Genomic DNA, 22,030 nt, shown 5'->3' with positions numbered 1-22,030 from the left:
TCATATCTTTAAGAGCTGTGGTCATCCTCCTTTCCAGCAAGGTCACTATGAAGACACTTTCTAAACAACAAACGGTTTCCAGAGTAACTTGTCCTGCGTGTGTCATGAAACTTCACTTCCACTACTACATCTTTCACTATGCAAATTATAGGGAAAGTAAAAGCCTATATAGGAGAAAGTGATAGGAAGAACCTGAGATGTGCTTGATAAAAAGTACTACTCAACTGTTAACATACAGAGGAGTATATTTGGGTGCTGCCACACATACGACCCCGCTGCAGCCATGATGTGGAAGGGCAGGACTTGAAATCATGTAAAATACTGTTAAGCTGTCTAGGTATTAGACAGCTCATGTTAGAGAATGTGAGGAAACATGAATGGAAAAGGAGCAAGGGCCAGATTGGGTAAGACCCGCACTTCTACACTGCGGAGTTTGAATTTCATCGCAAACTCTAGACAATTTTAAGCAGACGTGTTGTGATCAAAATAAAATCTCAGAACCATGAATAAGGATCAGTGTGAAGAAGAAATGGGAGATGGGGGCACAAAAGTGGACACAGGAAGCAGGTGGGGGCCACTGCTATATGAGGGACTTGAATGGCAGCAGAGGGGCTGGGAAAGAAAGGATGACATGAAGAGATGATGTAGAGGAGGACTCCAAGGTTGATTTGCTGTGGACACAGAAGGAAGAGCCAAGATAAGTGAGGAAAACTGGTCAGGATAAGAAAAATTGTAACACACCCTACAGTTATAGGGTGCTTTACAGTTTACAACTAAACATGTTACACATTGTACAGTGCTTTATAGTTAAGTATGTTAATGCATTTAGGATGTGAACTTCCACCTTAGTTGAATTGAGCTGGTGGTTACAGTAGGGAAGTGTAAGAATCTCCAGTAGCAACCAGAAATTACATGACAGCTTTGTTCTGGCACTGGATAATTAAAAATTTTCTGTACAGAGGTAGTAGCTGAGATGAAAGAATGTCTGTATCTCTGAGGGAGGAATTTTAAAGATGAATGAACACTGCATGATGCCCCAGAATCACTGGAATAAGTAGAAAGAATAATAACTAGTATGACAGGTGCAAGAGTGGTCAGAGGGCAGGAAAAAACAAGGATGCTAAACATTTACAGATGCGTGCAGAGAGAGGTACTGGGAGGAGGGTGAGTCCACAGTACTGGAAGCTGTGGATCTGCTCATTTGGTGATCTTGAGTAATTGTGGAGAATATACATTAAGTCTTTTCTTAACATGGATAGGTTCTTGGAAACTGGGACTTTAAGTGGACAATGTACAACAAAACCAATTTTACCATAGGCTAACTGATATAAACAAGAATTACATTTCCACAGCATATTTCTAGTCATAAAAACATCATCGAACTTCTCAATAAAGATCAAAACACTTCTAATTTTAAATGATGAAATAAATGTGAACTACACATATATTTAAGAAAGATTAATGAAAACAAGTAAGATCATTATTTACTCCATTTGTGGTGAATCTCTAAGTGATAGTAGTCATAGTGGTGGTGTGTTAAATTAAGGAACCAATGTTTGCAAAGTGACAGTTTTCAGAGGAACCTCCTACTATCGCACAGCTCAAAAACAGTTAACAAATAGCATCATGCATTTGGATGATTTTCAAATACTTGACAAATTTTTATTTTCCAGTAACTCATATTCGTTCATTCATTTCCCAACCCACTTATTCCAGTCAGGATCTAAGGTGGCCAGAGCCTATCCCAGCAGCTCAGGGTGCAAGAGGAACCCACCCTGGACAGGATGCCATCCCATTGCAGGGTATACTCACACACACACAACCATAGTCACTCACACTTAGACCCTGTAGATTGTCCAATCCACCTGGAATTCACATCTTTGGTAAGTGGGCGGAAACCAGAGTACCTGGAGAAAACCCACACAGATGTGGGAGAACATGCAAACTCCACACAAGTGGCTCCAGCTGGAAATCGACTTTTTTTTTTCTTCTTCAGTGTTATAATGAAATGATGCTGAACAACATGACATTATTCAAGAACCTGCTGTAATTGCAGTATGACAGTTCTGCAATCCTGAAACTCACCTCCATATACAAAATTGTGCAATAAAAACCACAGTGCTTATAAGGAAAGTGGGTTGGGACACAACACTCAAAACTTTGACAGTGACACATAAAAAGACAGACATTTCATTGTTCTTCATAGGTTAAGTGGTTAAAGAATGAAAAAATATTACAACAAACATGGCATTAACCTTAAAAAAGACCTGAAGGTTGCTGGTGGAAGTGGGCATTGGAAGAGTTGCAGCTTGTGAGTCACTGCGAAGTGGCGAAAGGAGAGTGATCTGAAATCCAACGGAAAATTATAACACAAGATGTGGAGGGTGTAGCTCATAACACTTTTGGTGAATTGAAAGAGATGGTGGATGTTTGAGGGGTGTGTATGTAATTTCAGTTCACCCAGGTGCAGTTTTGTGCACACAAAGTTGTGCATAAAAAATGCAATATTTGTGGTATGTTCAAATTGTTACCTAATGTATAAACTGCATTCAAGCAAGTTTGAATTTTCAAAATGAGTACTGTAGTAGAACTTACTACAGAAGGGAGAATACTTCAAAATATTTAGAAGAAACGTGTTTACAAAATTCTTCTGTGCAATTTTGTTTGAAGTCTCAGTTAAACTCTCAGTTTCTACCACATTCAAAGCATGGTTTTGGCATCATATAAGCCCGATTCAACACTGTATTCAACTAGTTTAACAATCATTTCTTGCCAGAGAACAGATGCCAAATGCTATATAAATCTGGAATGAATTCTGAATTATGAGTGACCCAGGGTCCACATGTAGGAAGCTAACAATTCTCTAAGTTTTTTCAACATACTCTAACTTTTCATAAAGCCCACTTCAGAGCTAGCATAGTGCCTAAGGGATCAATGTGTCTCTCCTGTTACATAACTTTTATCTAAACCCTAATACAGTCAGAACCTCTTATGTACCACATTTCAGATAAAAATCCTATAAAATAACATCCCATCTTATCTATAGGTATCTAGTTGAATTTTCACATTACAAAAAGTCTCCTCTAACACAGTCAATGTCACTATCACTTCTCACTCTAATATATAATCATATTCACTCACTTAGAAGGCGGCCACGTTTCACAGGTTAAACTTTAAGTGCCATTTCTAAATGTAATCACCATACAAACATAAGATACAGGCATAAGCATACTATACAGTGTAATACAGGTGTCTCCTGCATTCACTCAGTAACCATTTGATTTCAACGTAACATTCATGAAATAAATAGTATCATGTAGTCAAAAGAACCAGTTTATTTCCTTAAGTTCTTCAAGTTACTTTCTACCAGGTGCTGTATGTCCAAGGCACACTGCATGGACCTACTGTTTACAGTTGTGGGTATTTCTGAGAGGCACTTCCTGCATTAGCCACTAGAAGTCCTTAGTAATACACATTTGTTAGGCTGAGAGGAGAGGGAAAAGGAGCAAAGATAAGGGAAAACAGTACAAAGAGGATAGCGGGCAAAAAATTAAAAAGCACATCTAGAGGATTAAAAGAAAAAAAATAGACAAAATCACAGAGGCAGAGCTTAGGGCAATCAAAATAATGAACACACCAGGGTGATTTATCTCACCAAAAACTGTGCTTTTAAATCAGGTAAGAAATTTTTATTTTTATGCTGTCAACTGAATAAGCCATAAAGTCACAACCAGACTTAGATTTAAAAGGCATTCACTACTATTTCTAGATTGAGATTTAGTATTACTAGAAGTCTCCATGTGGTCCCAATACTTTTAAATAGACCAGAGGCTGGCAAAGTTCTGCTGTGCATAATAGCTTGGGGAAACTGAAAGGGGTGCTGGAAAAATCTGGGGTTCCAGTATGCCAAAAGATTAGTTATGAAGTCAGTGAATGTACTTTAAATACTTACCCTACTCTAAATTGTTGGCAAATATTTCAAATTTTAGTTTTTAACCAAAACTTTAAGAAATGAAAGTTATTCCATCTTATTTCAGGAAATAAACAGAATTTCAAAAAATGGAAGGAATTTTAAATTTGATCTTGTAGTTTCTGGTCCTGAACAATACGATATTCATAGGAAAAGCAAAAAAAAAAAAAAAAAAAAGTTGAAAATCAAGCAACCACACAGAACCTCAAATACCCTGCAAAGGAACTCTGTTGCAATTATAAAACTATCAAGAAAAGCTATATAATAATTTCTACCAGTTTATGCAGTAATTTATTATGCTATGCTTTTCTATATGAAGAGCATGCACACAGTAAGTTCACATGCATTTAAATGATAATCATCCTCGTCTCTATTTTATTATCAACCTTACATGACCAGAAGTCTCGTTAGGGGAGAACCTGGTGTGCTACATATCATTTTGCACATGATTACTGTGGGAAGCCTTATACAATAGTCACACATTAGACAGTCTACTTTACAGCACATGATGAACTGCTTTGCACCATGGTTGCCTCAAGGATGTACAAACACACAAACCCCACCCTCTACCAGGCCTTTGGTCATGTCAAGCCTGTCTACACTATAAAACACTTCTCAGCTTTTCTAAGCTACAATAATGTCCTAACATGACATCCTCATCCCATCCCAGAGAATATGAAATTTATGTGTGGCTTGTGCTCAAGTATCCTCTACAGTCATGAAAGGAGGAAAGGATATGAGTAGGCGAAGGGATTTAGCAACTCAGAAGGAACTTTCGACAGGTACCGTGGGCAGCCAGGTGCAGTCCAGCGAGGATGGAGTCGACAGCCATCTTGCTGGCTTACTTCTCTAGTAAGTGCCTGGAAAGAGGGCCTCACTGTCTTTCTCCTGGTCTTAGAAAATTTAAAGATAAAGTTCAGACACTACATCCTGAATGGAGGGTAATGTCTCCAAAGAACTGATGAGAATGGCTCAAAACCTGCTCTGAATCAATCCCGTGGGAGGAAAGGGGAACTTGAGCTGGTTAAACCCAATTATTCAGTGAGCAAGCTACTTCTGAAGAGTACACTGGGAACTTCTGGATGCTACATTAACTCTTTCAAGTCACTAAGGACCCTTTAGTTCTGACATGCTCACTTAAAACTGTTACTACTAAATTAATCAAATTTCAAAAGATACAATTTGAATTAAACATAGTATCACTTTTATTCCGCCTATTTATATCAAGTCTTTTCTCCAGAGGGATAAAGGTGATTTAGAAACTCCTAATTAACAGAAGGTAATTTAAGATAGTCTTACTGTAAGGTATCATTGGTTTCTCTCAAGTCTGTGATAACTAAGTATAGACGTTAGTTAAAAGAGAAAAGCAACTGAAGACTTCTCTGTAATGAAAAGCAATACTTTTTAAACACAGCAGAGTGTCCACAGTTCTCCAAGAATAACAGAGCCAGAAGAATGCATCTGAGCAGCTACTAGAGTATTTACTGTATAAACCCAGGCATGGCGTTCTTCCTGATTTTGACCACATAACTCACATGTTATGGTGTCTTCCCCTTTCAGAGTAGAGAAACAACTCGCCTAGCAAGGTGATGAAAAAGCTTACCTTTTGCTTTTCATTTTGAACTTTAAACCCACCTTTATGAAATGGAGTAACCATGCTCTGTATAAATAACAAAGTGGGGCCTGACAAATGCTGCTCTGGAATTTGGAGTCATGTTAAAGTAAACTCACACATAGGTCTTCAAGCTTCAGGAGCTATATGCATCTAGCCTTTGAAAACTAATAATGACAATTGTAATGACTATGATTTATTGAATATTTACTATGTTCTAGGTTATTGACAGGTACATAGTCTTATAATCCTTTGAGGTTGTGATCTAATGCCCATTTTAGAGGTTAAAAAATGGGCGTGGGCTGGGCACAGTGGCTTACACCTGTAATCCCAGCACTTTGGGAGGTTGAGGCTAGAGGATCGCTTGAGGCCAGGAGTTCAAGACCAGCCTGAGTAACACAGTGAGACCCCATTTCTTTAAAAAAAAAGTGAGAGAGAGAGAGAGAGAAATGGCCTTGCTCCTGGTCACACAAGTGAGCACTAGTGCAGGAGCTATCTCATTAGCAGAGGCTCATCCACTTCCTAGGGTGCAGTATTGTGCATATGTGTTCACACCCCCTGCACACCTACCTGGGTGGTCTGTAAATACACCACTGTTCTTATTAAGATGTGCCCTTTGCAAAACATGCCAGGGTACATCTTCTGTTGCCCTGGGAGCCAGCTCATGGTGGCAGGTGAGATAAAGATGAAGACAAGAATTTCCCAAGGTGGAGCTGGAGCTGGTGGATGCTGTGTGTGGTGTAGAGGAAGAGGAACCAAGGCCTTCTTCCCTGAGAGATGTGGTTTGGCTCACTCACCAGGGTCAGTAGGTGTTGGGGCGAGGGAGCCTGCATCAGTTGGGGGAAAGTGGCTATCTGGCTTTCAAGAACTTCTCTGCTCAGCTCAAACAGAAGCCTATCCCCATCCAAGGCTTCGCTCTTCTCCTCTGCCCCCAGCCCATGTGCTAAGATCATTGCACACCAGAGCCTCTGACTATTGGCTCATGTAACAATTGATTTATGAGCATGCTTGGGAAAAATCATAAAACACTGTACACATCTGAGGGCAGTTCCCACCTCAGGTGGCTTAACTGAACCAGGCTGCTCTCCTATCATAGCCAGGTGAAAAACTAGGGGCCCTCACCTTCTCCTCCTCCTCCCTTCTGCACTAAACCCTTCTATATAGTTTTGTTTTTTAAGGGCATATGAATTAATGAGGGAATTTCAGACAGGATAAAGGATCCTCTGGTAAAGGGTGCAAAGACATCTAGGGTCTGAACAAGAGATAAGGGATCCAAGAGCTAGGACACTCAGATCTGACTTCTCAGGGTGTGTCTCTCTTGCCTCTGGCCCCTCTCTCCCTACAAGCATCTGAAGCTGTCCAGGCACCTCAGGCATCCTCCTCTTCTTGGAGCAGCAGAGCCAGCCTTAGAGTGTGAGCACTTCCATCCAGACCTAAGACTGGAAGAGCAGCCACTTCACCCTCTGCTCCCCCTGCCCCCAAACTTCTGGTGTGTATGGAAATCAAAATCAAGTTCGGGGAATATAGGCACACATGGGAAAGAGATGTAGGGTAAGAAGGGCATCTGATATTTGTGTCCTGGAGATCAAGGTTATTTTCACTCATTCACCAAAAATAGATTTTGAGTACTTGCTATGTGCCAAGCTCTGCTGTCAGTGCTGAGAACACAGTGTTGAACAGTCCCTGCTATCCTGGAGCTCAGATTTCAGGGAAAGGAAGAGAGGTACTTTTAAAAAAGGAATCCCGAGCACTTTGGGAGGCTGAGGCAAGTGGATTGTTTGAGCTCAGAAGTTCAAGACAAGCCTAAGCAACATGACAAACCTCTATCTCTACAAAAAAACAAAACAATAAAGTGAGCCAGGTGTGCTGGTGCACACCTGTGGTCCCAGCTACTCAGGAGGCTGAGGCAGGAGAATCATTTGAGCCCAGGAAGCAGAGGCTGCAGTGAGTCAAGAATTTGTCACTGCACTCCAGCCTGGGTGACAGGAGTGAAACCCTGTCTCAAAAAAAAAAGGGGATCAAGCTAATGAAAGTATATGTTGTAATGAGTATAAGAAGGAGGTCAATAGCATATATGACAGGAAGGTGTGGGAATCCAGAGAGGCTTCAGAGAGTCTTTTCCCTTCTTTACATGGGAGAGGGTTTTATGGGCTTGGTCTCTGCCTCCAGCTCTCTTCATAATCCCTTCCTTTAAACCAAGTGTGGTTAGCATAGTCTGGATTTTACAGTTTGACGGAAAGTCCTCCTCATTGCTTTAGGAAAGGGTGAGAGGAAACCAGGGGTTTTCACAGTCGATGCAGAGCTGCTCGCTAACTCTACCCAATTCCCTTCTCTCCATCCAGCCCTTCAGCTCCTCAGCAAGAAATGCTTGATTTGGCTGAGAAGGAGTACTATTGAAACTCATTTCTTGGACTGGCCCCTTTTTAATGCCTTATTACCAAGCAGCACAACCACGGTTATACACAATCACCAAATATGTGTGAGGTTAAATTACTTACAAATGTTACTGAGTTATAGCACACAACTCAGGTGGATTGTCACCATTTCCCGACATAGCATGGTTGCCTCATGGGCACTAAAAAATCAGAACAAACATTAATTCCCACTGGCTTTTTCCTCTTAGTTTCCACCTCTTGTTTCTTTAGGTTTCTGACCCTTAGCAACACATTCGGGCTTATTGCTTTTTTCAGCAGAGGAGTGCTTAGGCAATGGCAACAGTCTCCTCCTTCCTACCAGGTTAACAATTAGAATCTCACCCTTAGAAATGCAGTGAGTACATTTGAAAGGAGAGGGGAGGAGAGGAGAGGGGAAGGCAGAGACAGGGAGGGAAGGGGAGGAAAGAAAGAGAAAGTCATAATTTAGGTTGGCAAACGTGACTTTAAAAATCACTGTATCAAAATACCCTAAGGACTTTAACCCAATCCACTTTTGGAAGTGCTGGCAAACTCTTTCTGCATAGGGCCAGACAGTACACACTGCAGGCTGTAAGGCTTAGGCTTAGTTCCTGTCACAACTACTCCACTCAACTCTGCCACTGTGGTAAGAAGGCAGTCACTGATAGTATTTAATGGAGGTTGTGCTCCAAAAACACTTCATTTATGGAGAGCAAAATTTGAATTTCATATCACAAAAATTATTTTTTCCCAATCAATTAAAAATGTAAAAACCATTCTCAGCTTTCAGACCATACAAAAACAGGCGTTTCCCAGCTCCTGCTCTAAAATGTTATGTGACGCACCAGTTGGCAAAACCGGACTACAAGTACCTGAGATAACATAGTTTGATATGCCACATGCACTTTTTAGAAAAGAACATGAAAAATCAAGTGTAGCTGGTATTTTAAAAGAATAAACACATATTATGATATATGTTGGGAAAAAATTTTGGCTATGGAGAATTCTAATGTTTAACAATAAAGACAGGGCTTAGTTTTAGGAAAATAATTTAAAATTAGTATCATTCCAGTTATATTTAGCTAAATAATGAAACAGCTGTTTCTGTTCACAAAGATAGGACATATTTTGATTTTTTTTCTGATACAAAATAAATGATCTATTTATTTATTTATGGAGGCAGGGTCTCTGTCACCCAGGCTGGAGTATAGTGGTGTGATCTCAGCTCACTGCAACCTCTGCCTCCTGGATTCAAGCAATCATCCCACCTCAGCCTCCTGAGTAACTGGGACTACAGGCACACACCTGGCTAATTGGCGTATTTTTAGTAGAGATGGGGTTTCACCATGTTGGCCAGGCTGGTCTCAAACTCCTGCATTTAAGTGATCCATCTGCCTCAGCCTCCCAAAGTGCTGGGATTATAGCATGAGCCACCACACCTGTCCCAGATACGTGATTTAAAAGCTACAGTTATTTCATGCCACAGAATTACATAAATGATGGTATGGCTCCATCTGATGTCTCTCCAGTGTCAGAATATAATTATAAAGAAAACTAGAATGATGAACACTGATTTCAAAGAAAATACCAGAAATAAATTATTTCTGTAGGTAGATGAATAATCTTATATAAAATCTCCATATAAAAATCACTAACATTTAGCTCTAAAGATCTGACTAATACTAATGTGGTAGGGAAACAAATGTTTTAAACTACTTAACATGTTAGTTTTAAGCTAATTGATAATTAAGCCTGTAGAATTAAACTTAACTCTTAACACATCATATTGTCCACCCACTGTGTTTACTGTGAGAGTAATTTTCTTATGGTTCAGAATTTCAAATGCCCCAATTACGTTAGAAAAGGCTTAAAACCATTATTAAATGCTATTTTTATTCCTGATAAATCCGTCTAGTAGTAAAATCAGCTTTCTGGTATTAAAAGTGGTTATTTTGGTGGGGTGAGTGGCATTAATTATTTCACAGCAAGCTGGGGGAATAGAAGTGAAGAGAGTGAAAAACAGGAGCTGTTAAATAACGAGTGACAGTTCCCGCAGTCCCCACTGACTGAGCAGTTACTGTGCAGAAGGGACTCACCCTCGATCCTTGCGCTGCTCTGAGAGGTTTGGTGAGGGCAATTTTGAGTCTTCCCACTCATGAAAATGAGAGCCAATGCTGAATTGTATCTCTTATGAACATGAGGTCAAATGTAACATAACAAAATATGAGCTTCAAAGGTTAAGAAGTGTCAAATGTTATTTATAGAAATACCTCCTACTGTGGAGAAAAATCACTACCTCATTATTCAAAAGGTTGTGAAGAAACACCTTAGAATTCTTTTTCCAGGTCATGACCAACGACATAACAGACAGGAAAAAGGGTCAGAAATTAACACACCTTACTGCCAGAAGGTGGTCCAAATAGGTGTCAACAATCATATTTACAAAACAATTCTGAAATATCTGATTTCTCATTTAAACTGGTTATTTCAATAACTTCATTTTATAAAGTATATTTCATCCAAATTATTTCATATTTTTAGAGAGTTTTCTTACACAATGTGATTGCATATCCCAAAAGTTCGTGTCCACTCACGGCATTTACAAATAAAACCATGTCTCACCACTATCAATTTGATAGAAGTGTCTGATGTAATTTCTTCCCCCCCTTCTCCCCCCCACCCGAGACAGAGTCTTGCTCTGTCACCCAGTCTGGAGTGCTGTGGCACGATCTTGGCTCACTGCAACCTCTGCCTCCTAAGTTCAAGTGATTCTCCTGCCTCAGTCTCCTGAGTAGTTGGGATTACAGGTACCTGCCCCTGCGCCTGGCTAATTTTTGTATTTTTAGTAGAGACGGGGTTTCACCATGTTGGCCAGGCTGGTCTCAAACGTGTGACCTCAAGATCCACTCGCCTCAGCCTCCCAAAGTGCTGGGATTACAGGCATGAGCCACCATACCCGGCCGTCTGATGTAATTTCAATCTTCCCGACACAACTCCACTGGACATGTGACACTGACAAATATCTAAATAAAAAGGTATATACCTCTTTAAACTACACAAGAATGGGTGGCAATAGATTGAGCTAATCGCTGATGAATGGATCTTGCATTTATAGAGTCAAGGAATGATATAAAGAACATTAAGATTCTAAACAATAAAATTATATTATCACTGCAACTTAGACACTTTCTAAACTCTAATCTGAATATATGTCACCTTCATTCTCAGATGCAATGAAGAACCACGATAGGCTTCACATAATCCTACCTGGTCAGAAGTTGCCCCCATTAGAACAACTAATTAAATTCAACAGTAAAAGTGAATGTCCCAAGTCCTCCAGTAGGGTGTGGCTCAGAGAACTTGGGGTTTTCAAATTGAGCCCACACTCAGGAAGCTCTGAAGTTTCTATCACTAGTCTCTGTAAGCTTATATTGATGAAGATGAACACATTCTGTTTTTCTTTTAAAGTAGCCAGCACAAGCTGGCACAGCCACCTCTGTACCCAGAACACAGGTTGAAGGATCAAGGAGCAACATGGCTCTCCTCTGGGTCCCAAGTAATAGGGAGCAGGGGGCTCTCAACTCCAAGGGAGAAGCAGGCTGAATGCATTAATGATCTGTGAATCACATGTTCTAGGTCAGCTAGTCTTCATTTTTGTCAAGCTGAAAATATTTGGAACTCACAAGTTGCATAAAGACATACATATTACCACACATGGAAAGCCAATTAAGTTCTTTGTTCTTTGATCATTGCTTTTCTGTTTGAATTTCCACAAAAGGGACAATCACAATCCCCAAAACTGAATGAAGAGACAATACTATTCTGTGAATACTACAAAAATAATTACACAATTTAAGGTATCACACAGATTCTAGATGCTGTAAAAACTTTTTTAAAAAAGGACTTTATACTATTGCCAGTAGTGTTTGATGCATGTTTCAACAGTAAATAAAAAATCTTGATGCTGGAAAGACTCAATTGCTAGAAGAAAATATGAGGTGTATGTTCTTAAAAGTTATTCCTCCCACACTCTCCCTTCTTTTTTTCCTCTCTTGGCAATTATTAGGCTTAACTCAAATTCTTCATCAATCTAAACACACTAAAGAAAGGTATGCCACTTTTTCAGGATGCTCTAAGAAAAAATGTTTTTCACCTAGCAAATATAGTCAAGGTAACAGAGCAATTGGCTCCATTTTTCTTGTTGATCATAATATAATCCTTCTAGTTGGCTTAGTTCTTAAAGTTGTCACATACTTCTAACTGTACCTCTTGGACCCTCCCGGTAATACCCAGGCCTTTCTCTGGGTGATATTTCAGGACTAATGTCTTGAAGGCAAACCAGAGGATGAACTGCAGCAGAGACAGAAAGGCGGCAGGCTGGGTGGCTTCACCAGTCTCGGAAGTGTGATGGGGATAGTGTCAAGAAGTTATTTCTTTTCATAGATGCTGCCATAGTTTATGAATCATGTTTTCCCTGGGGCTTTCCCCCTATTCAAAGGATGAGTTTCAGAGCTTGAATGAAGAGCAACTATCTTATGAACACAGTGGCATTTCTCAGTTTTAAAGATCAAATTAGATTTTTACTTGGGTTCCCACCAAAATGACAGAAATGAAAATCAGGATTTAACAAGGGGAAACTATTTTCTAAATTATTTTGACATATCAAGTGTATTAGTCTGTTTTCACACTGCTGATAAAGACATATATGAGACTGGGAAGAAAAGGAGGATTAATTTGACTTACAGTTCCACATGGCTAGGGAGGTCTCACAATCATGGCAGAGACTGAGACACATTTCTTACATGGTAGCAGTAAGAGAGAATGAGAAAGAAGCAAAGTGGAAACCTCTGATAAACCCAACAGATCTTGTGAGACTTACTCTCTATCACAAGATAGCACAGGAAAGACCGGCCCCCATGATTCAACCACCTCCCCCTAGATCCCTCCCACAACACATAGGAATTATGGGAGATACAATTCAAGTTGAAATTTGGGTGGGGACACAGCCAAACCATATCATGGAGAAACAACCCATAGATCACAGAGTGGTAGCCCCTAAGGTAGAGGAGACTTCCTTCCAACTACAAAGGCTGAGCCAAGGGAATTGCTGCTCTGAGGCAGGAGGAAAGGGAGCTGAAGCCTGCCTCTTGAAGTATTGAGTGACTCATATTGGAGCTGGGAAATCCCCCAACTATGCACCCACCTCAAGGTGAATAGAAAGTGGAGGAGAGGATGGTGGCTTTAGATGTTTAGACATTCTTTGACCCAAACACAAAAAGGCTTTGCAACCATGCCCTCTCCAGGCAACTAGTGGTCACTTTGTGAAGCAAGAGGGGGAAGGGAGAGAGATTGAGCATTTTATCTAAAGAGCTGAGCATTTACAGTCCAAAATGAATAATGTAATGAATGCAACAGATGAAGTTTACCAACAGAATTAAAATCCAGGGACATCTACCTCCCTCATGAGAGAGGTAAGAAAGTTACACTTACTTTTTCACCTGGGCTGAGTATGAAGCTTGAACTCAAACTCTGCCACATAGCATAAGGTGATGAAAGCCTGAACTAGAATGAGGGCTACAGAAATGGAAAGTCAGCCAGCACTGCCTCCTCTGCTCAATGAATTTCTTCAAAGTCTAGTAAAGACAAAAAGTTTAGTGAATAAATGGGGGTAAAGAAGCTAAGTGCTTCCTCACAGCTTTGGAAACTGCCAGGGCACATGGTTGACAAAAAGAATTGGGTATATTACCTCCAGAACATGAACAGAATTTTAAAGAAGCATAAAATCCTTTTTTTAAAAAAAAAAAAAAATTTCCTGTAAGGGTCCTTGACAGAAGAACTTAGCAAAGAACTTAGGAGGCACCTTCAGCCACTGCAGAAACAGAGAGGAACTAACAAAGAAAAAGTATCAAAAGCAGGCCTTGAAGGAACTATCAAGAGCAAAATCCAATATTCAATGTGGAATTTGATGGGAACATAGAAGCACCTCCTCTAATTTTGCATAGGAAGAAAAAAGACTATTGTATTTTGAAGATATTGGTTTTATAAAAAATGTAGTAGTATTCTTTTGTGTAAAGCATAGGTTTAGAAAGAAGTTCCCTAACTTTTCTGGAGCTTTGGGTTTCAGATATACTCATATTTTGTACCAGATCTGGGGAAATTAAGAGTCTCAAAAATAAGCAATCTGCCTTTGCCCCTTTAAAATGCAATAAAAATGCTTTAAAAAGAGAATTAAAACCATGGAGACCCTACCAAATACATGGCCCTAAACCACCGCCCCTAACAGTTCTCCAGGTGGTGCTGGCTCCAATGAAATCTATCCAAGAACTGACGCTAACAGAAGGCTCTCATTTCTCATTTAGCAATAGGGCTGGATGGCACCCAGCTCTTGTTTCCCAGCTTACTTGGCAATTTTAAATCAGACTGTTAGTATGTCAGATGACACAGTGGCTTGCTTAACACCACTGATCAATTCTTGTCTGAGGATCCCATCTGACAAAATGTTCAACTCTATTAAAGTCATCCTCCCAGAGAGCTTGGAGCTAGGTATCAAACTTAACTGATAAAAGCTGTTCTGTGATGAAGTGTCTTTCAAGGGGACTGCCATCCCCTAAAATGCTACTCTTTCCTCAACTGTTCCTTGCTTAGTATTTGGGGTGTGTGTATGTGTATGTGTGTATGCGCGCGTGCGTGCACGTGTATGTGCACATGCATGCACACACGCGTAAGAATACTTTAAAATATGTGTTCCTTAGTGGTTTCTATGGAGACACGTTAAGCTAGAAAACTAGATTGGAAATAATGTCTTACAATTACCACCATTTATGTGCTTGAAGCACAATCTCCCAAAGATTTCCCAATCTCCTGGCTCCTGATTACCCTGTGGGAACCTGGTACTTCTCATCTGATGACGCATGTGATGCTACCTATCACACTGTATCATTTAAACATTTATTTTCACTTCCACTATCTTGGTAACTTGAACTATTACAAAATGGCTCATCAATGGTTTTGATGGTTCCAGAGAAACTGGTTTTGGAAACATTGGCTGGACCTCTCCAGTCATCAGATTAAACAACAGCCTTTGGGTTTCAAATCATCGCTCTGTAGGATGCATCTACCTTTCCCAAATCTCCCTCCCTCCCTTCTTTCATTTTTTTTTTTTTTTTTTTTAGCTTCTCCTTATCCCAAAGCACAATATTCCATCTGGCCTTTTTTCTACATTTATAAAAGTTGGTAAAGTTGACACCTCTAATTAAAAGCAGCTTTTAAATGTCAAGTTCTGAGGCAGGAGAGTGATAAAAGAAGCCACATAGGAGATGGGGATCAATAGTAACCTTATTACAAATCATCTCTGGCTTGGTCCAAACCAGCAGACTCCATTAATTATAAAGTGTGATTTGTCTCTTCACTGAATTAAGCAGTAACAAGAAAAAGTATGTGAAACCATACCAACAACATAACACAGAATTTTCCTGATGCTGCATGTCAACTGCCAACATTTCTGTGTAAGGAATAAAACCTTCATTTCACATATTTTATTTAAAGAACCTTGTTATATTTAAGAAATATTTAAATTCTTGTGTTAGAAGAGACTACTCAGCAACTTATATAAAAACACTGACAGAGAGCAAATAATGTCCTCCCAGACAAAATATCTTCCTCCTCCCTTTAAAAAATAGTATTCTCTACTAGGCAAATGGATTCCTCAGAGTATGCTTTCTTAATTAAACCTGAAGAAAATTAAAATCAAGACTTTTGTGAAGCTGAAAAAAAAAAAAAACTGAAACAAGTTAATTTCAAATGAACAGTACAGACAAAGGAACTGCAATGATAAGAATGAACTCATGTATAATCTCTGAATAGATAGGGGCCACCCAAGAGTCCACTGTTGTGTATATGAACTAACATACTGCCTGTAAGAGAGAGATGGGCTTCATTTTCTTTTTTTCCTCTTCTCTCTTTTTTCCTCTCTATGACTTCAATTTAATTACAATGCCTAAAGCATATTCCATTACTGAAAAACTGCAGCAAAATTAACAAACTTTAGGAAAGAACTTTCATTTTATGTAATACGTCACAAAATATTTAAATTTCCAATGTTTTCTCTCTACAGAGAAAGAATGTTGACTCCTTGGTCTCTATATGTTAGTACAGATCTCATAACAATTTTAAACATTCAAGTTTAAAACAGGTGGTAAATCTGCATCTAATAAAGATAGCTAGAGAGCAGAATTGTCACTCTTAACATTAAAAGGATGGTAAAAATCACTTCAGTTTAAAAAGATGATGAATTAGAGCACCTATATTGATGGGGGAGGGGAGATGTACCAAAATCCCAGTTCATAGCCATTCTTAAGAAGACTGTGTATTATGAAGGGTATCCAGATAGTCACTAGAATCTCTTAAACTCAGGTTACATACTCATTTTCTCTTACCAGCCCTCGATTACATGAGCGAACAAGTTCAATCTTGATCTTGATTGTAAATAGTGGGTGTATTCAAGTTCATGTACATATATTTTAAGTAAAATACTTAAGTTTTTATTTTCTGAAATTATAAACAATGTGTTCAGACATTTATAATCAAATTTCTTTGAGTGGAGTTTGATCTATCTATTACAGTTTTCTTTATTTTAAGCTCATGAAATCTGCATTTTCATATATGTTTAGTAATGCTAATGCAAAATGAAGAATTTTCTACCTTTATGGGGCACAAGAACCAAAAATAAGGTGCTTGTGACTTCAAGAGCCCCACATGAATAACTGCAGATTATTATTATTGAAGTTACTTGGGCTTTATTGCTATATTGACCAGTCATCTACACACTCTACACAGTTAATTTTTCTGATCTGGTTTGCTGAAAAAAATTGGACAGAGATACCACTTGAGTGCCAATCCTAGTTCTGCTATTAATTTGATGTGTCACAGGGTTTCCATTTTCTCATATGCAAAATGAAGGTGCTCAACAGGTGATCTCTGAATTCTGTTTCACTCCAAGCCTCCCTGAGGCCATAATGCCTAATGCCTAATTCTGAGCATAACCCTTTGCTAAAAAATGTACAAGGACTCCCTACTATCTGCTACAGTCCAAACCTGGCTTTCCCAGAATATGTGCTTGAGCATGTTTCACCTGTTAGCATATTTCACCCTGTGAACTCACCTTGCAATAGTCTCCTCTTTAGCAGTTGAATTCCAACTCATTCTTACAGGTCTAGTTCAAGGCTGGTGTTTCACTGAAGTCTTCCCAATCACTGAACCTGAAACTAACATTTCCCTCCTTTGAAGATCCAAATAATTCATTTATGTATTTTAAAATGTCTATCTACTATCTATTGTCTATCATTTTACTAGTAATCTATAAACATACTACATCTCTTCAACTAAATTACAAGCTCCTTAAGGGCGAAAATTCTTTATATTACCTCATGTTACCTAGAATAGTCACTGGTACACAATAGGTACTCAATAAATACTTGCTGTTGATGAGTGAGCAGTGCCTTGCACATGGTAAGAACTTACAAATGGATGTCAAATTCATCACCAAAAACGCAGTAACTTATTTTATATCTGTTTTATTGAGATAAACTAATTAAATTTCTACCATATGCCACTTAAAACAACCAAACATGACATCTTTAAAGTAAATCAATTATTTGAGTATGAAAGTTCAACCCTCTGACTTTATGGTCATGATGTATAATAATGTACACTGTCCAATACAATATGATAAATATGGACTTGTGGGCAAAAGCCCAACCACATGGATTAATAATGGAGTCTAGCTCTCATCTGTTGAAAAAAGTAGATAGGTATGAAAAAGGGGACTCAAGGCAGAGAGGACAAGCTGACTGGAGGAAGATGAGCCCTCATAGGTTGAGTCCCTAAATCATAGGATGAAGCACTTAAGGACACTGAGCTTATGGGGACAAAGATGCCTCGTTTAAAGGCCTGGTAAGCCTCCGTTGGCATGAGGCCCCCTTCCAGCCCCACTACAATTTCCCTACCTAGGATGCTATGTGCAGCTTTCATGCTCTAGATTCTGGGGGGAGAGGACTCTAGGGCCCTTGCTCACTGTTGGGAGGAAGAAGGGTCATCTGTGTACCCCATGCCTCCAAGCAGAAGTTCAGCAGGTGCCTTCTACCCCACACTGATGTCTCTGACACCAGCACTGTTGGCAAGGGTCATTCCCACTTTCCATCCCAGTCCAGTTCCTTTTAAAACTCCCTTAATCTGCCTAGTCTAAAGAGGTATGTGAACTTCTCTTCTTCTCCACTTCTGAATGGCTCTGATACCTGCCTTCTTGGTCTAGGTCTCAGGCTCACACCCCACCAGGAGAGCCACAAAAGCACCACAAGTCCTGTAAAAGCACAATTCTGGCAGTATTCAAGGCCTGTTTGTTGGTGGTGATGATGGGAGCCATTAGGACAACACTCTGCACTCTGTTTTCACAAATAAACTGGCACACTTCTGAAATACTATTTTATTAATAGAGTCTAAAAATTGAAAAGTAATCACAATCTTGATAGTATAAATACACATCCGTACATTTCAGGAGGTACCATGGCACTGTCCTCACAGGAGGACACGCTTCAGTCACGCAGACTGGCCATGACGGGAGTTCTGGAGGAGCTCTCAATTTGCCTTCACTTCTCATTCGCCTCCATACATCATACATGGGAAGTCAACAGAATGAAATAAGATCTTATTTCTAAGGTTAATTTTGGGTCAAGCTCAACATAACATTACAAATAGAGAGAGCTATATTTAGAGTTATTGGGTGTTCAAAACCTTTAGTATATTTCCCATCAATATTTAATCTATTCTGGCTAGCTTTAATAAATTGTCACATGGTTAAGAAACCATTAAGTCACTAAAAAGAGCTGTAAAATATTACAAGAGTTATAATATTGCTGCAGCCATAATTTGAATTTAATTTTAAATATTTTATTAGTTATTTTATCAGATGAATGAACAGAACATTTTGATAAATTAGGGGGTATAAGGCTGCACAGCTATTTAAATTATACATTATAAAAAAGTAATTTTACAATTTAAAAATTTTAAGCAATATAACATATTCTGTCTTATCAATTATACAACAATATAATAATACAGTTAGATGCAAATAAGACCTACACAGTAAGTGCTAGCATCTACCAATCTAAGAGGAAGGGGCAGGGAGCCAAGGAGCAATGAGCCATTTCTGAGCCAAATGTTGTTGTGAGTGCCATAAAGGTTGCTGGTGGTCATAAGGATTTTTAACATAGACCATGAGAATCCAGCTATGATCACACTCCGGATAGAGCAGCAATCAGCCCCTGAACTTGGCCTGCCCTGTTATGCTGTTATCACCTACATGGGGGACTACTACCCCACTCTCAGGAAGTCCCTGTTAAAAAGCTTGCCATGAAGAAATGTCACTGTATGACTGCCACAGAAATCAAAGAAATGTCTTAGGGGATAAATCATATTAGATTTTGATAAACAAAATAGGTCTGAGATTTTATTTGTGGCTTATGCTTAAAAAGCATTTATATCAGCTACTTCTTTTGGCTTTGTCTCATAAAACTTAAAAAGTCAAGAACTATCTAGGCAGGCTGGGTCATAGCTTGTAAAAGATCTTCAAACTTTTCCATTTTTACCCCCTTTTCCATTTCCCCACCAAAGGAATCTCAGCATAAGCTTCCTGTGTTGATATTGTTCCCCAGCCTCGCTTTCTCTCCTGGTGGACTCAATGGCTCCCGAGGATGGGGCTGTTCATATGAGTCTTTGTGGCTCCCTCTGGCATTCAGCACAGTGGTACTCAGCACCCAGTGCTCATCAGACACCTGACCCTGGCCTCCCTCTTCTCTGCAGGAGGATGCCACTCTATGTAGTTTGCTTGTGGTATCCTGCATTCAGTTCCTGGTACCTCTTAATGTTACCATGAATGCTAAGAAGGAAACAGCACCCACTACAATGTGTGACTACTTCATAAGAACCTACGAAATGTGCAAATATCACTTTTTTAAGGTAATGAACTCATAAGCTATTAAAAACATTGCATTCTTCTGACTTGTACTTCCAGACTTACTCAACCAAAGACTAAAGAAGCATTTTCCAAAATATATTCTTCAGAACCTTTGTTTTTACAAATAGCATTCGAATGGTCAGGTCAATTTGTGAACCTGGAAATACTGTATCACTGTCTTGGAACTCATGGTGACAACAAATAAAGGTTCTGAGAAATCCTGAGGTAAAGATATCTGATTACTTTTGTTCAAACTAGTATTTCCCAAAATTATTTCATCAAGTAACCTTTCCCCCATGTGATGTTTATTAACATCCTATGAAACCTATGAAGTAGTCACAATTTGAGGAGTGCTGGCCTAAAGTGTTTTGTCTTTCCCTTGATTTACATAAAACCTTCTAAATTACAGCTTTCAGACAATTTATAAAACAGTCAGAAATATTCCTGTTTAGATTAATGATGCCGATCTAGTTTTGTCCTTGACCACGGCAAGATACATCACAAGAAACCTAGAGTTTAGTGGTCTTAGCGTGTGCTTTTGGAGTGGAAGAGGTAGCAGATGAGGTACTCACCCTCAAGTACTCTAAACAGTATTAGAAGACAGCCTGGCCCATCTGGGAGGGGAGTGTTCAACACCACCCTTAACCCTGGTAGGTTGAAGAGTCACTAACAGCTTCAACTACATCAATATACTTGAAATGGGTGTCCTTCACCCACTAAATTCTCTCTTAGAGTTATGATAGATAAAAAATTACAGTAAGAGCAGGATGTGATTAAGAAAATGAAAAGTAAATCTTAAGGTCAAAAATGTAATATTCTAGGTGTCCTGAGGATACCCCATTAGTGTTAAGCTGATTACAAATACAGGTGTCACAGAGCAGCTGCTGTAAGAAGGGAAACCACCGCCTAGTGCAGAGTCATGTGATGCAAGCACCTGCCCCTCATGGCATTACATTTTCTAAGTTAAATTTCTTGCCTTTACCAGTTGAAAAAAATGAAAACGAATAAATCAATGACTAGCTGCAGGAGAAGATTTTTAAAAACTCGTTCCTACACCTGTGTGGAAAATAGTGCATCCTTTAAAAATCAATTCGGATACAGTTGAGAAGCTAACTAATGTTTAATCCAACTGGGATGAGCGTCTCTGAATTCTGCTTTCTAAAACAACAACACACTAAGCTCTTTCAAATACAGCAAGGTGGGAACTATTTCTCCAGCATAGGTGAATGAAGCATGAAATAGGAAAGCCCACTTCAGCAAAAGCTACAAAGTATATCTGCATCTCTCTCACCCAGACTATGTCAAAGAACAAGGAAGAACTCACCATGTCATAAGTTGTTACGATCTTCTTCAGAACCTCCGGCACGATTCCCTGCAGCTCCATTGTGGGGTACTGCTCACTGAGATTCAGGACCACCAGTGGTGTGTTATCGGGCCCCAGAAAGCGGGGAGACACCGCTAGCATGCACTGCATGAGATTGGCCACAGAGGAGAGGCCACACAGCTCCTTGAATGACACCACTGCATTCTGTTAAATGGAATGAAAGGAGCATTTGTAATTAACTGGGGTTTTAATTTCTCCTGGATATTATATTTGATATATCTGATTATGCTTGAACCACCTGTTACAATAGTTATTAGCAGTGTTATAACAGAATTGGCTAATTATTATTTTATCCTGGGAAAAATGGCTATTATCCAAAGTAAATACTGTTATGGACATTTGTAACACCCATTTATCAAAAGTACTGAAAATGCAAATAAGTCAAATTCTTCCAAAGGGCAAGGCCTCTTTTCAGCTCAAAGTTCATTAGTAGTGCTATTGCGGATATGCAACTATGAGCAAACAGAACGACTTCTGCATTCAAAGAGGGTAAAGATTTAGAAAAAAAAAAATCAAATCAGGTTTAAAGTAAGTATCAAATATGCCAGCCATACAAAAAGGAAAGAAATATTTGCAAGGTGGAAACCTGAATCTCTCCATCTATTTATGCCTGCTGGCTCAAAATCTAAAGAACCTTTGAGGATGCTACTGTCCTCTGGTG

At 39.3% G+C, this 22,030-nt stretch overlaps 1 protein-coding gene across 5 annotated transcripts in view; it reads right to left on the bottom strand.

Moving 5' to 3' along the window:
* PLCL2 (phospholipase C like 2) overlaps positions 1–22,030 on the bottom strand; it is a 267,523-nt gene that overhangs the window by 55,660 nt on the left and 189,833 nt on the right. For 4 of the 5 annotated variants that reach the window (XR_004735843.3, XM_035278046.3, XM_078354324.1 and 1 more), the window contains exon 3: positions 21,310–21,513. Coding sequence is in view for 3 of the 5 variants with exons in the window: in XM_035278046.3 (XP_035133937.1) it covers positions 21,310–21,513 (204 nt within the window). In the remaining 2 variants the exon portion in view is untranslated. Of the gene's footprint in view, positions 1–17,135; positions 17,239–21,309; positions 21,514–22,030 lie in introns of all 5 variants that reach the window. The other variant, XR_013528664.1, reaches the window with a different exon arrangement.

Source organism: Callithrix jacchus, chromosome 17 (genome assembly GCF_049354715.1).
Source record: "Callithrix jacchus isolate 240 chromosome 17, calJac240_pri, whole genome shotgun sequence".
NCBI lineage: Eukaryota > Metazoa > Chordata > Mammalia > Primates > Cebidae > Callithrix > Callithrix jacchus.
Note: the sequence above shows the minus strand (reverse complement) of the source record. Positions and strands in the feature narration are given on the sequence as shown.